General features: G+C 36.7%; 1 protein-coding gene across 3 annotated transcripts in view; it reads right to left on the bottom strand.

The window, feature by feature from the left end:
• The window catches only part of FNIP1 (folliculin interacting protein 1), a 142,671-nt gene that overhangs the window by 17,297 nt on the left and 112,182 nt on the right, over window positions 1-13,192 (bottom strand). For all 3 annotated transcript variants that reach the window (XM_027849150.1, XM_027849152.1, XM_027849151.1), the window contains 2 exons: window positions 12,484-12,569; window positions 1,350-1,496 (listed from right to left, as the gene is read on the bottom strand). In XM_027849150.1, coding sequence (XP_027704951.1) covers window positions 1,350-1,496; window positions 12,484-12,569 — 233 coding nt within the window. The remainder of the gene's footprint in view (window positions 1-1,349; window positions 1,497-12,483; window positions 12,570-13,192) is intronic.

Genomic DNA, 13,192 nt, shown 5'->3' with positions numbered 1-13,192 from the left:
AAAGAAAGAAAGAAAGAAAGAAAGAAAGAAAGAAAGAAAGAAAGAAAATAGAATATATTCTATTTAGAATATAAACTCTTTGAATATAGGGATTATTTTTACTTTTGTATCCCCAGCACCTAGCATAGTACCTTTGCACATAACAAGCACTTAATAAGTTTTTGTTTACCTGGATCTATCAGGCAGGTTCTGTCACTAAGACCTAAATAATTTTCTCATTCTAAGATTTTTCATGAATTGTTGTGGGTAGAACTTGTAGTAATAGGTTTTGTTGTCTTGTTTTGTTGTTCAGTTGTGTCTGACTCTTCATGACCCCATGGACTTGTCCATGGGAATTTCTTGGTAAAACACTCTATTTCCTTCTCCAGTGTGTCCCCATTTTATAGGTGGGGAACTGAGGCAAATAGGGGTTAAGTGACTTGCCCAGGGTCACACAGCTAGTAAGTGTCTGAGGCCAGATTTGAAACTCAGGTCTTCCTGATTCCAACCCCAGTGCTCCATCCACCTAAGCGCGTGGTAATAGGTATCCTAGAGCAAAATTTATGGTAAAATATGGGGAATTCTAATTTATTGTATATACACTATTCCTCTACTCAAGTTCTACCCCACACTGTGGCATGGGAGTGCCTTCTTGAAGGTTATACTAGCTCTAATAGGTATGCCCTACCAGTCAGAAATGCCTCAGCTATAGGTCCACAAATAAAATGTATGCCTTGGCCAAATAAATAGCTAGCTAAATTTGAAGAGGCTACTTAGCAGGTTGACTGAAAGGTGATGAATTTTTTGGCCACAGCAACTCTCAGAGACCATCTATTAAGTTATATAGGGTTGTGAGCTGCATCAATGAAAATAACAAGTTCTTGAAATGCAAATTATTCCATATTTACTTTGATTTGTCCTCATTCCTTGGCTATGTGGTTAACTGGCTCTATTTCCTACCTTATATCGCTTTATGTTAATAATTCTCTTCTGAGAGGCTGCATGATGTAGTAGTTAGAGAGCCAGCCCCAGAGCCAGGAAGACCTGTGATACATACTAGCCTGACACAGAGCAGCTGTGTGACCAGGTGCAAAGTTAGTGCTTAACCTTTCAGCTCCCTAAGCAATGAAATAAGATTATAAATTACAGACATACTGCCAATCCCCACAGGTTGAGGGAATTTCCACACTAGGGAGTTCTCTATATTAATGAAATCACAGGCACAGACTAAACAATATAAAAAGGAACTATGAGTGTTTCATTTTCTTGTACTCTTATAACTTATATCTCACAGACACTATATTTGCTCAATAGGGAAATGTTGAGTTCATTAAAAAGAATGTAAGTAGTTACAAAAAGAATGGCCATACTGGTTTTTGGAAGCATTTTCCATTAGAAAAGTGAATTCTTTCATGAAACGATGGCAAAGCTGGTTCTTTTCAGAGATTCCAGACATCATTGTGAGCCAGACAGGTTCTCCAATCCGGGGCATCGTGTAGAGATTGCAAATTGTTGTTCTAAAAAAGAAATTTAGATAGAGAAATTCAAAATTCTTACAGATATATGTGCAAAAATGATTTATTTTATTATCATGGGTCTTAACTCCTACAATGTAAAACTGCAACCTCACAAACTATAAATTCAATTTAACAAATTTAAAAGATTAATCTTGCTTGGGTATAGACCTGAAAACTGTGCCTAGTATTCCCTGCCCCTTTCCCCCCTCCAGTAATAATCTCTCTCTTTGTACCTCACATAACACTTTACAGCAGGCATTTAATCTCCAATTTCTCTGATCTGTCTACATTATATCTCTTAGTGAATTCCTCTGGTTTCACGTATCATTTTTACACAGTTAACTTTCAAATCTATCTGACAAGCTTAATCTCATTCCTGAACTTCAGTCCCACCATCATATCCCTCTGGCAGTCCTGAAGGTATCTAAAACTACCATCTTAAACCTAATAAAGTAAGCTTTGTTAAATTTCTCATTCATTTGCTCAGAACATTTTAGTAGCTCCCAAATGCCTACTGATTAAAATTCAAACAGTGCTGTACCTAATATTCAAGCTCTCTCAATCTGGTGCCACCCAATGTTTTTTTAGCCTCACCTGATACTACTCTCCTTCATTAATTCTATTATCCAGTCAAATCAGACTATACTCTATTCCCCCAATATTCAAATTCCTAGTTTTCCTTTAAGGTGCTCCTGGTGCTATCTTTTATACAAATCTCTTCTTAATATACTCAGTTGTTAATGCTTCTTTTACCATGATTTATCTTGCATTATGCTTAATTGTATAGATGTTTTCCACCAACGTTCCCAGAAAATGTAAGGTCCTTGAGGGAAAGTACTATTGTTTTTATCCTTGTATCCACAGTGCGTAGCACAGTGTCTTGAACACAGGAGATGTTTAATGTATGTCTGCTGAACTGAACTAAAGTCAAGTGTTGGTTTTTGGGCTAGAACCAGCTCCCAAGAAAGAATACAGAGGTCCCAACCTGAGGTCATGTCTCAGGGATAATGACTTATGTGTTTTGTATGAGTCTTGTCAAAATTTACTCCTCTAGGGCATACAAACCACAACACAGGGTAAAGGAATTCCTGGATCCTGAATGAATGTACAATTCTAGGTTGAACAACACATATAACCTAGGAGAATTGTTTCCTCCCCCTCCTCCTCTGCTCTCTGTTAGTTGCACATATTGTGAGATGACTTCTTCTCCTTGCTTTTTGCACTTACCCAAAAACCATAGAATCATTATATCTAGCTGAACACTGAATATCAGATTTTACTCAAACTAAAAAGGACCTTGTGAAGTTATTTAATCCATTTTCTTAAACCCAAAATGCCAGTAATAAAGATGAAAATCTGGGATCTGCTAGACAGGGATCTCCTGGGCAGCAAACCCAGATAGGTGGCATACTATGATTTGTGCTCCTACTAAGCTTCAAGGATTTTGCATAGCACTTACTTAAACACTTTCCTCTTTAACTACCTTCTTTTTTCTAATTACACTTTGATTTAAAATCTACTCTCTCTCCCATTTTCATTTAGCCTTTCTGCTCTCCAGTCTCAGAAGATGAGATGGTCCCTCTTATTGCCAAGGCTCTCTCTTTCACTTGTGCCCTAATTCCCATCCCCTTCTCTCTTCTCTCAGAGCTTGATCTATCAGTCTTTTCCATTCTCTATATTTCATTTTCAACTTTTCATTTTCTTATGGATTCTTCCCATGCTGACACACATGACTAAGTCTTCTCACTCTAAAAGCAAAACAAAACAAAAAATTACAATACCCTTCCCCTTTGACCTCACTATCTACTTAAGTCATAGTGCTCTATCTCTTCTTTTAATTGCTAAACTTTTTTTTAAAGGAAACCCTGGCTAGATCTACTGACTCACCATCCACTCACTTTTCAACCCCCTATAATCTGGCTTCCATCCAACTCTCTTCTGAAATTTCTCTCTCCAAGGGTCACCAATGACCAATTGCCAAATCAAATGGCCCTTTCTTAATTCTCATTCTCCCTTGACCTTTTAATAGCCTATAACACTGTTAAATTCCCTTTCTTTGATAGGGAGGGTTTCTCTGCTTTGGCTTGACATTCCTCCTTCTGGTTCTCTTATTCATTTGAAAACTCATTGTTCCTCTTCATTGATTTATCTTCTTCTCTCTCCCTAACTGAAGGTGTTCTACAAAAGCTCCGTCTTCGCCTTCTGCTCTTCCTACATTCTTTCCTTTGGTGCGTGTATGTATATGCATTTGTGTGTGTCTGCTGGACATCTTCACCTCGTCATTCTGGCACATTAGACTTAACATATTAAAAAATGAACTTACCATCTTCCTCTTAAAACCTATCCTTTTCTGCTGAATTTCTATTTCTGATGAAATCATGAAACAGTTCCTCAAGATTAAACCCTGAAATCACCTTGGCTTCTTTTCACTCTCTCAAGCCCTATATTTAATCAGTTTTCAAGTCCTACTGAATCTATCTCCATGCTATATCTTCCAGGCATATCCCTCCTCAGTTATACTATCACCACTCTATCAAGTCATCCTTATATCTTGCCCATACTATTGAAATAGCCTCAGTTGGTCTCCCTACCTCTAGTTTTTTCTTCCACCAATCTACCTGTTATACAAAAGCCAAATTAATCTTCCTAATTCCTCACATTACTACTCTATTCAAAAACCTTCTAACTGTGGAATTAAAAAAAAAACTCCTTAGTTTGGCATTTAAGGCCTTTAACAGTCCAACTAGACCAAGGGTGGGAAACCTGCAACCTCGAGGCCACATGCGGCCCTCTAACTCTTCAAGTGCAGCCCTTTGACTGAATCCAAACTTCACAGAACAAATCCCCTTAATAAAAGAATTTATTCTGTGAAGTTTGGATATAGTCAAAGACCTAGAGGGCCACATGTGGCCTTGAGACCACAGATTCCCCACTCCTGAACTAGCCTTTCTAGTTCTATTTCAAACTACTTTTGTTCATATTCTCATAATTACAGCCAAAATGAACTACTGGCAGTTTTCATCCTGGCTACTCTCCCACCTCTAAGCACTGGTGCAATCCAGCCCCCAGAACTGGAATGCACCTTTTCTCTATCTTTCCTTGTTGAAATATTTCCCTTCCTTCAATACCTATCTCAGGCACCGCCTTATACATGCAGTGTTCTATGGTTTCTACTCCCCAAAATACTCAGTAATCTTTTTCTCCTCAAATTTTCACAGAATACTGTGTCTGTATTTCTTTTATGTCCTTATTGCATTCTAACATATCATACTACTTTATTCATATACTGTACACCCGTGGATTTCATTGCAAGCTCCTTGAAGGCAGAGACCCAAAGAGTACCTTTCATGTGGCAGGATCTTAATGGTTGCTGAATTGAGATGAATTCAAATAGTTAAGAGGTCATAAAAGTATGTGGGGCATTCAGTTAAGGGGTCACACTTTCTAGAGCCTCAGAGAGAATAGTTTAAAAAAATTAAGTATCATTTAAGGCAAGAGGAAAAAGTGCCATGCCTTTAGGCTTCACATTATGAGGTGCAGCCAACCACAAAGCTCATAAGCAAACCCATGAACTCTATTACAACAATAAAATATGGCCAAATATTTGCCTCTGGTTAGCTGAAGGAGAAAAAATAAAACCTTGCTTCCATCCTAAACCCAAGATATTCCAAACCATGTTTTTGTGGAGAGGAATAAATGGGTCTTGTGACATTATTTACTATTCTGGTAACTCTGGCTGCATCTGTAACTGATAGTGTTTCCTCCCAGCCAAGCAGATTCTCTTGGCAGCAAGCCAATAATCATGTGACTGCAGTAAAGGGAACCCTCAATACCAGATATGTAAATAATGGTCCTGAAACCAAGGGCAAGGATTTACTACTCTGCTGTTGTAAACAAGAAATAGAAACAGAACTGACAAGCTTAGATTAATTCTTTTAGGCAAATAAGGGGGATTTTTCTAAACTATCTCTGGGATGACCTACTTCAGCCTATGTCCACAAAGAAATTTTAAGTGAGACAATAAGGACTGCAACATTTTAAACTAAAAACTGACTTTATTCCACATTCCTTTCATATATGTAGAAGATTTATGTCGAGTTTTGGAAAGAAGCTGCCATGAAAGACAAGTTAAACTTTAAATGAATTAAAAGCAATCAGGACTTTTCCATGCCTCAAAAATACTATCATGTTAATGAGAGGCAATTTGTATGTCACTGACAAGGAAGTCACATTCGAATGTCACATTGGTACATAACATTTTTATTTCAAACTATGCAGTACCTTAATTTATGTGGAGTGGCATATGGCAAAACTGTCTGTAAACTATCCAAATCACCATAATTATATAGTTTTCAATGTTACCCCCATACTTCACGTATGCCTTTTATGAGAGAATTGGTCTCAACAGGTGTCCATTTCAAATAGATGAATTTTGTTTTCTGGACATAGTTTGAGTCAAAGGCAATAAATATCCCTAACTAGGACAGACAACCCTGGGAGAATTTAGGGAAACTTAAAATTTCAAGAAAACTTATTTTCATACGTCATTTTTAATCCTCTGTGTCAGGCTGAAAATTCTGTGAAAATAGGCTTTACAAATGCGTAGGAAGAACTATTTTAGTTGCTGATATTTTAAGAGCATATAGTATGAAAGAGAGAAGGGAATAAGTGAACAAAATTTAGGGTTTTAATCAATTAAAAAGAGTACTTGTGAGTTCTGGAATCACTGAATCTCAAGAGTTGAGACTTCCAAAGTCCTCAAGTCCAACCCATATCCAAACAGGAATCCCCTCGACAATATCCCTCTTCACTCTGAAGTGACAGAGGACTCATTATCCATACCAAGATAACCCATTCTACTTCTGCAGAGCTCTTCTTAGGATATTTCTCCATATACAGAACAGAAATCTACCTCTCTGAAATTCTAGCTGGATGTTTCAAGCTCAAACCAGTTTTCACCTCTACTTCTCATCTCTAATTCTTGAGCTGTATTCTCAGTTAAGAAAGTCAACAAAATGAAATATAAACACTGAGTTGCTAACACACCTGTGCCTGCAGGATACAAGCTGTATAAAACAAATATGCAACAGAATTGACCTTTTCTCAGTTAGAAGATGAGAAAGGAAAGAAAGAGAAGGGATGCCTACATTATTTTACATATCTCAAAGGCTAGTCAGAATGGTTTAGTGTTTTTGTAGCTTTGCAGCTATTCTAAGTCTTAAAATTATAGACTAAAACTTAAATAAGACACAATTTAAAGGATAGCAATCATATAATCTCAAATTGAATTAATCCCAAAGCCTTCTCCTCAGTACCTAAAGAATATAATAACTTTGATATTTTGAGCTTGAAGGGTCCTTCTCACCTATGTATGCCATAACAAGATAAATAAATAACAAATATTTGATAGGAAATGCTAAATTAAAAAAAAGATGAAAGAAAAAATCACCAACATTTTACTCAATAAATTATGTAGAATTCATGGTTTAGAATCATGTAGAAACCTTCTTAAAACAACTCTATCTGTAAATACGGGAAGTATGTGAAGGAACAATGATTCTATCATCCCAGGGAATTCCTAACTGCTAATATAGGTCACACATCTGGATTGCAATTCATCTATTACTCACTAGATAAGTCTAAGGGAGTTTGCCTGGGCCCCACAGAGGCTACATGAGGGGTTCTATAGCTAGTAAGTGTTAATGTGGGATTTGAACCCAGGCCTTGAATCTAAGTCTAGCACTCTATCCACTAACACGACACTATAAAAAGTTTCAGTATTAGAGATCGGCTCTGAATCCAGGTTCTCAAGTCATAATCTTTCTACTATACCACATAACTCAGAGGAATTTTTATCCAATTCAAAAATTCCCTTATCAATCCATTATACCAGGGGTGGGGAACTTGATGCCTTTTAGGTCGTTGGGTAGTCCAAGTTTTACAGAACAAAACCTTTTATTAAGGGGATTTGTTCTGTGAAGTTTGGATTCAGTCAAAGGTTCACACTTGAGGGCCACATGTGACTTCGAGGCCACAGGTTCCTCACCCCTGCATTACACCACCTTTGTAGGCTTAAAAAAAACTTAGCATTTTGGACTTCAACAGACACATTTTTAGATGAATTAAATTCAATTTAATGAGCACTTATTAAAAATCTCCTATCTGCCAAGGGTATACAGTAGGTCTGGGGAAACAAAGACAAAAGTAGTTCTTGATCTCAAAAGGCTTATACCATCCTGGGGAGATATAACATGTACACAAAAATAACCAGTTATAAAGTATAAGGAAGGAGAGAGCACGATAGACGTAATGGGAAAATTTTCAGAGAAGATGTGGTACCTGAGCTGAGTTTCCTTATCTTTAAAGTGAGGTCAGACTTTATGGCTTCTGAGGTACCTTCCAGCTCTAACTATGATCCTATCATCCTAAGGAAAGGATTCTGAGAGGGAGATGAGGAAGGATTTCATTTCAGGAATTGATGATAACATATATGAAGACACAGAGGTGGGGAGGTCTGTTGAATTTTTGGAATGCAAGCAAAAGTCTGGATTGAATGAAGAATGCATGAAAGGGGTTAATGTGAAATTATGTTGGAAAGCCAAGTTGAAGCTATACTGTGGAGGACCCTTAAAATGCCAGAATGAGAAGTTTGAATTTTATCATTTAAGCAACAGATGGCCGGCCAATGAAATTTAATGATAACCTGTAGAGGAGATAGAATATATGGCAGGTGTATGGAGGATGGGTTGGAAGGAGAAGAGAATGGAAACAGGGAGACTTATTGCAATAGTCCAGGCAAATAGTGATGCCTGGAGAGAATGCTATGTATTCAAGAGAGTTTTTGGAGGTATGGTGAGACACAGGTGGAAAACTATGGGATTATTTCAAGGTTATGAATCTGGGTAACTTAATGGTGATAAAGAAGTTTAGGGGAGCAGCAGGCTAATAGGGGTAAAAGGTAATGAGTTCTGACTCGCCCATGTTGGGTTTCAGATACCTTTCCCAATCCTCCCAGTTAGTGCCACTTTCCTCAAACAACACTGTAATTAAGTTTAGTTAACTATGTACATGTTGCATTACTCCAGGAAAATGGCACTTCTAGGTGGATATTTGGGACGAGACTTCAGGAAAGAGACTGGGGCTAAGTAATACAGATTTTTTGTTGTTGTTGTTGAGACAATTGGGGTTAAGTGACTTACCCAGAGTCACTTAGTGAGTGTTAAGTGTCTGAGGCTGGATTTGAACTCAGGTCCTCCTGACTCCAGGGATCATGCTCTATTCACTGTGCCACCTAGCTGCCCTAGGCAATAAAGATTTACAAATCATCTGCGCAGAGACTGATAATTAAACTGGTAGAAAGGGATGAAACTTCTAGCCACAGGAGAAAATAGGAATCTAAAACAGTATTCTAGGGGAAAATGGATAACAATCCATCAACTGAGATGGAAGGTTTTACAGAGGTAAGAATTGAACCAGGAGAGAGCAATGTCACAGAAACAAAAGGAACAAGAGAGAATCCAAGGAGGAGTAGGTGGTCAACAGTGTCAAAAGCTGTAGACAAGTCAAATAGGACGTAGAATAGTAACATTTACATATTGCTTGAAGGTTTACAAGACATTTTTCATATATCATTAGTAGTTAAGAAATTTCTGATACTCTTTTGAGAAAGCAATTTCAGTTGAATAGTGAGGGTTGGAAACCAAATTGCAAAGGTTGAGAAGTATGTGGATGGAGAGAAAGCAGAAGCAATGAGTATAAATGACCAAGCTTGCCAGTGGATAGGGTAAGAGATAAAATAGTTTCAGGAGATAGCAGGGGAAAATGAAGGTTTTTAAGGGAGGAAAGAACTGGGGCATGCTTTTAGGCAGCAGAACAAGAGCCAGTAAAGAGACAAGGAGAGTTTTAAAATGAAAGAGAGAACGATCAATAGCAAAAGCTCTTGGAGAAGAGATCTTCCTCTTTGGGGTAGTGAACCACTGGGGAACGAGATCAAGGGCAAGGGCATGAATAGCAGGATTAGTTTTGACAAGGAAATGGGTCACATATTCTGCATTGAATGTTAAGAAGGAAAACAAGGGTGAAGAGGTAGAGGGATTTTGATGTGTGTAGTTGGGAAGATAAGAGAGTTCACAATGGAAAGCTTTGATTTTTTTAGTGAAATGGAATGAGTTTTGCTGCTTAGGGAAGTGTCCTGTGGCATAGGGGACTTGAGAAAAGAGTAGAGGTTTGAAAAGGCTACTACAGAACTGTTTAAAAAAATGAATCAGGGAAGAACAAAAGATGGCTGCACATCAGTGAGGACCTAGTTAAAACTAGGTATGAATTTATAGTGAACTCATTTACCTTGATTTCATGATTCTCATTCAGTGGCATGAGAGCTGAAACAAGTAAAGTGGATGTAGTAGCAACCCAGGGTGTAAGATTAGCAGAGCACAAACAGAACAGTGAAGAACAGAAAGAGATGGAAGTAACAGAGGTTGTAATAATGACAAGGAAAAGACTAAGGTAAAATGAAGTATTTTGTAATTTTTGAGAAATCTTGTATTTATCAACAAATTATTGATGTAGTAATTAGTTCATAAAGACAAGATTTCTCAAAAATTACAAAATGCAGACTCAAAGGATTATACATTATCTCTTACTTCAAGTGAATACAAATAGTGCTTGCTGAGATGAAGAGCTCTTTTCCCCCTGGGAGAAGTGAAAAGACAAGTATGCCATGTTAACTGTCATTAGAGATTAATTTTTTAAAAATAAGGAAAAAGAAAACAGAAAATCAAATAACTAGTAGAAAGAGGAATTGATTTTTTCTTAGCTTAAATTTGGTAGGAGGTAACTGTTCAAATGCACAGATAGGAACATATCTTGATACATCGGTTAATAATTATTTTCTCAGCATAAGGGAATGATGGATGATCCACATAATGCAGTGGAAAAAGTATTGGCTCTGAATCAGAAACGCTGGCTTTCAATCCTCTCTCAGATGCTATGTTAACGTAGGCAAAACAAAACCTTCCTAGGTCTCAGTTTTCTCATCTGTAAATTAAGATACTGATAAGATGGCCTCTGAAGCCTCTTCAAGTTTAAGATCTATAGTCCTATGATATACTCAAAGATTAGAGCTATTTTCTCTACTTTATATTCCACACTGAGAGGGAGCATAGTATAATACAGTAGTGTCACACTCAAATAGAAACAAGGCCACTAAATTGTACCTAAGGCTACCTGTGGGCCACATATTGACTGACCTACATTGGTAGAGGGAATTTCTTCACTCATGAATTCCCTAAACTAATTACATCACAGGTCTAATCCCTATTCCTATACTTTACTTAGCCATCACAAAAGACCCACAATTCAATACATCTGAATAAAACACTTGGCATTCTGCATTTGGTCAGAAACAATCTGAAGTATCAAACGATAATGAAAAGGACGACAGATCATAAATGTTCCACATTAAAAACTGCTGAAGGCAGAAGAATTCATGAATTCTTGTATTTTTGCTCTTATGCACATTCAACACATTTTCAAGGGAAATAAACTGCCCCCAAAAAATGCCTAAGGGAATTCATTACAGTAAGGTGGTAAAAATGTGTGTTACACATATAGTCCAGACACACAATGTTAAAATATGTTGGAAAACTAATGCCATACAATGTTAAAATATGTTGGAAAACTAATGCTCATATATATGTGTGTGTGTGTGTGTGTATATGTATGTACATATGTATATGTGTATGTATATATGTATATAGCATTCCCAAAGATTTTTTTAGCATTGCCACATTTCATAATGTTTCTGGGATGCAAAGAAAAGTTATGAGAATAACTTAAACCCACAAAGGAACCTGAAGATTAAAAGCTAAACCTAAGTAAAACCAAACCAAAACAAGACTTCAGACAAGTAGCTTGGTTAATAGACATAAATCAAGTTAAAATCATAACCAAATACACAGATATACTTAATCGTGCTATTTCTGTCACCAACTAAAAGATATTTTATAATTGTTACTTTAATGCAAACTTACAGATTACTGACTAGAGAGTTTAAAGTCTTTGCTAATGATTATTGCTAAAAATGAGGCCTATTCTTTTGAAGCACAAGTTTAGTCTAGTGCAGTGTTTCCTAAAAAATTCTGAATGAATACTCCCAACATGGGATATTCATTCTTACAAAAAAGTGTGCAAAATTTTTTTTGGAAATATTTTTTCAGAACATCTTCCTAAAAAATGTAGTTCTATTGCTTTATCCACAGCATTCTAATAGAAAGCTGAAGCAGATGGTCAGGCTGGGGTGGGTATTACTAGCTATGGATACAGTAATCAGCAAAACTGTGACTACCATTTTCTCTTCAGTTAACTATATTAACTTTTTTAAAAAAGTAAGTGAAACTCTTAATTTTGACTATCACAGAGCAAGAATGTAAGCCTAAGTCTGTGCAAAAGTTTGAATACATGGGAGATTATTTCTGTGCCTAGAAAGAAATGTATCTAAGTGCCTTCTGTGACACAAAGCAAAAAAATTACTATATTCCTGGTAGCTGGTATTTGGAAATATAAATGTATTCTAGGATGAATAAGAAAAGAGAGACCTCTTCTCTGCTGGAGAGCTAATTATTTGGCCATTAACACGCAGATGGGGGAATACTTCTTGATATATTTCCTCCTCAGATGGCCGAGGATTCAAACTCATAGGATTGGTGGCTCCCAAATACATTCATTCATTTGTTTATTCACTCAATAAACATTTATTAAGCATCTCCTATGTGCCAGTCACTGTGTTAAGCATTGTTATGACTGTACTCTATGCACAACTGGTATTCCACCAACCCACTAGACTTCATTTTAATTTTGAATCCTGGGTTCACTAGTTTCAAAAATACTTATATCAAGATAAGTATATAAGAATAACAGGGACAGAAAACAGTCTATGTACACACAGACATACCACCATATCATAAAAGGCCAGAAAAACAATACTTACCTGAATTCATTTAAGGCATCTACAATACGATTATATGCCAAACTCCGCTGACTGGCATCAGCTGACCTTCGACTCATTTTCATAGCCTTGAAAATAATCATGAAATATATAATTTTTATAGTAACCATGGTCAAAACAGGGAAAGAAAAGGGAAAACAGTCACATATTTCCTTTCTCACCTGTCTATAGAACTAAGAAGCCAAACACCTATTTTTAGAAAACCTTGAACAGACTGCCAACTTTCCTATCTAGGGAAAGACAGAGGAGGCACATGTATTTATGGTGGCTTTATACTTTGTACTTGTCACTGGATGTTATAAAAGATTTCAAAGTTTTCATATTTTGAATCTTTTCACTGAAACTGTCAAGGTATACAATGTTAACATAAAGGAATTCGTTGTAAAACTTTCTGGGCTTTACAGAATTACCTTGTTAACCAAAGTGATTTGACTGTAACTAAAAAGAAAGCTCACACTGGCTCCTGACATTTTAGAGGTAAGGTTTCTGTCAACAACATTTGATACAGCTCCAGCCTTTCTAATACCTCTTACTATTCCCATTCATGTACCCAGTGCATAGTCAAAAACTGGAGTCCTCACTGTGATCTTAACCTTGAGAAATACTTTCTTCTTTTTCTTAGATACTGAAATGGAATTTTATTTTTACTGACTTTTTTTTTGGTTTATATAAGATTCATTTTCAAATATAT

The sequence above is a fragment of the Vombatus ursinus genome, unplaced genomic scaffold (genome assembly GCF_900497805.2).
Source record: "Vombatus ursinus unplaced genomic scaffold, bare-nosed wombat genome assembly UNPS02007284.1, whole genome shotgun sequence".
NCBI lineage: Eukaryota > Metazoa > Chordata > Mammalia > Diprotodontia > Vombatidae > Vombatus > Vombatus ursinus.
The sequence above is the reverse complement of the archived record's forward strand: the minus strand, read 5'-3'. Positions and strand labels throughout refer to the sequence as shown.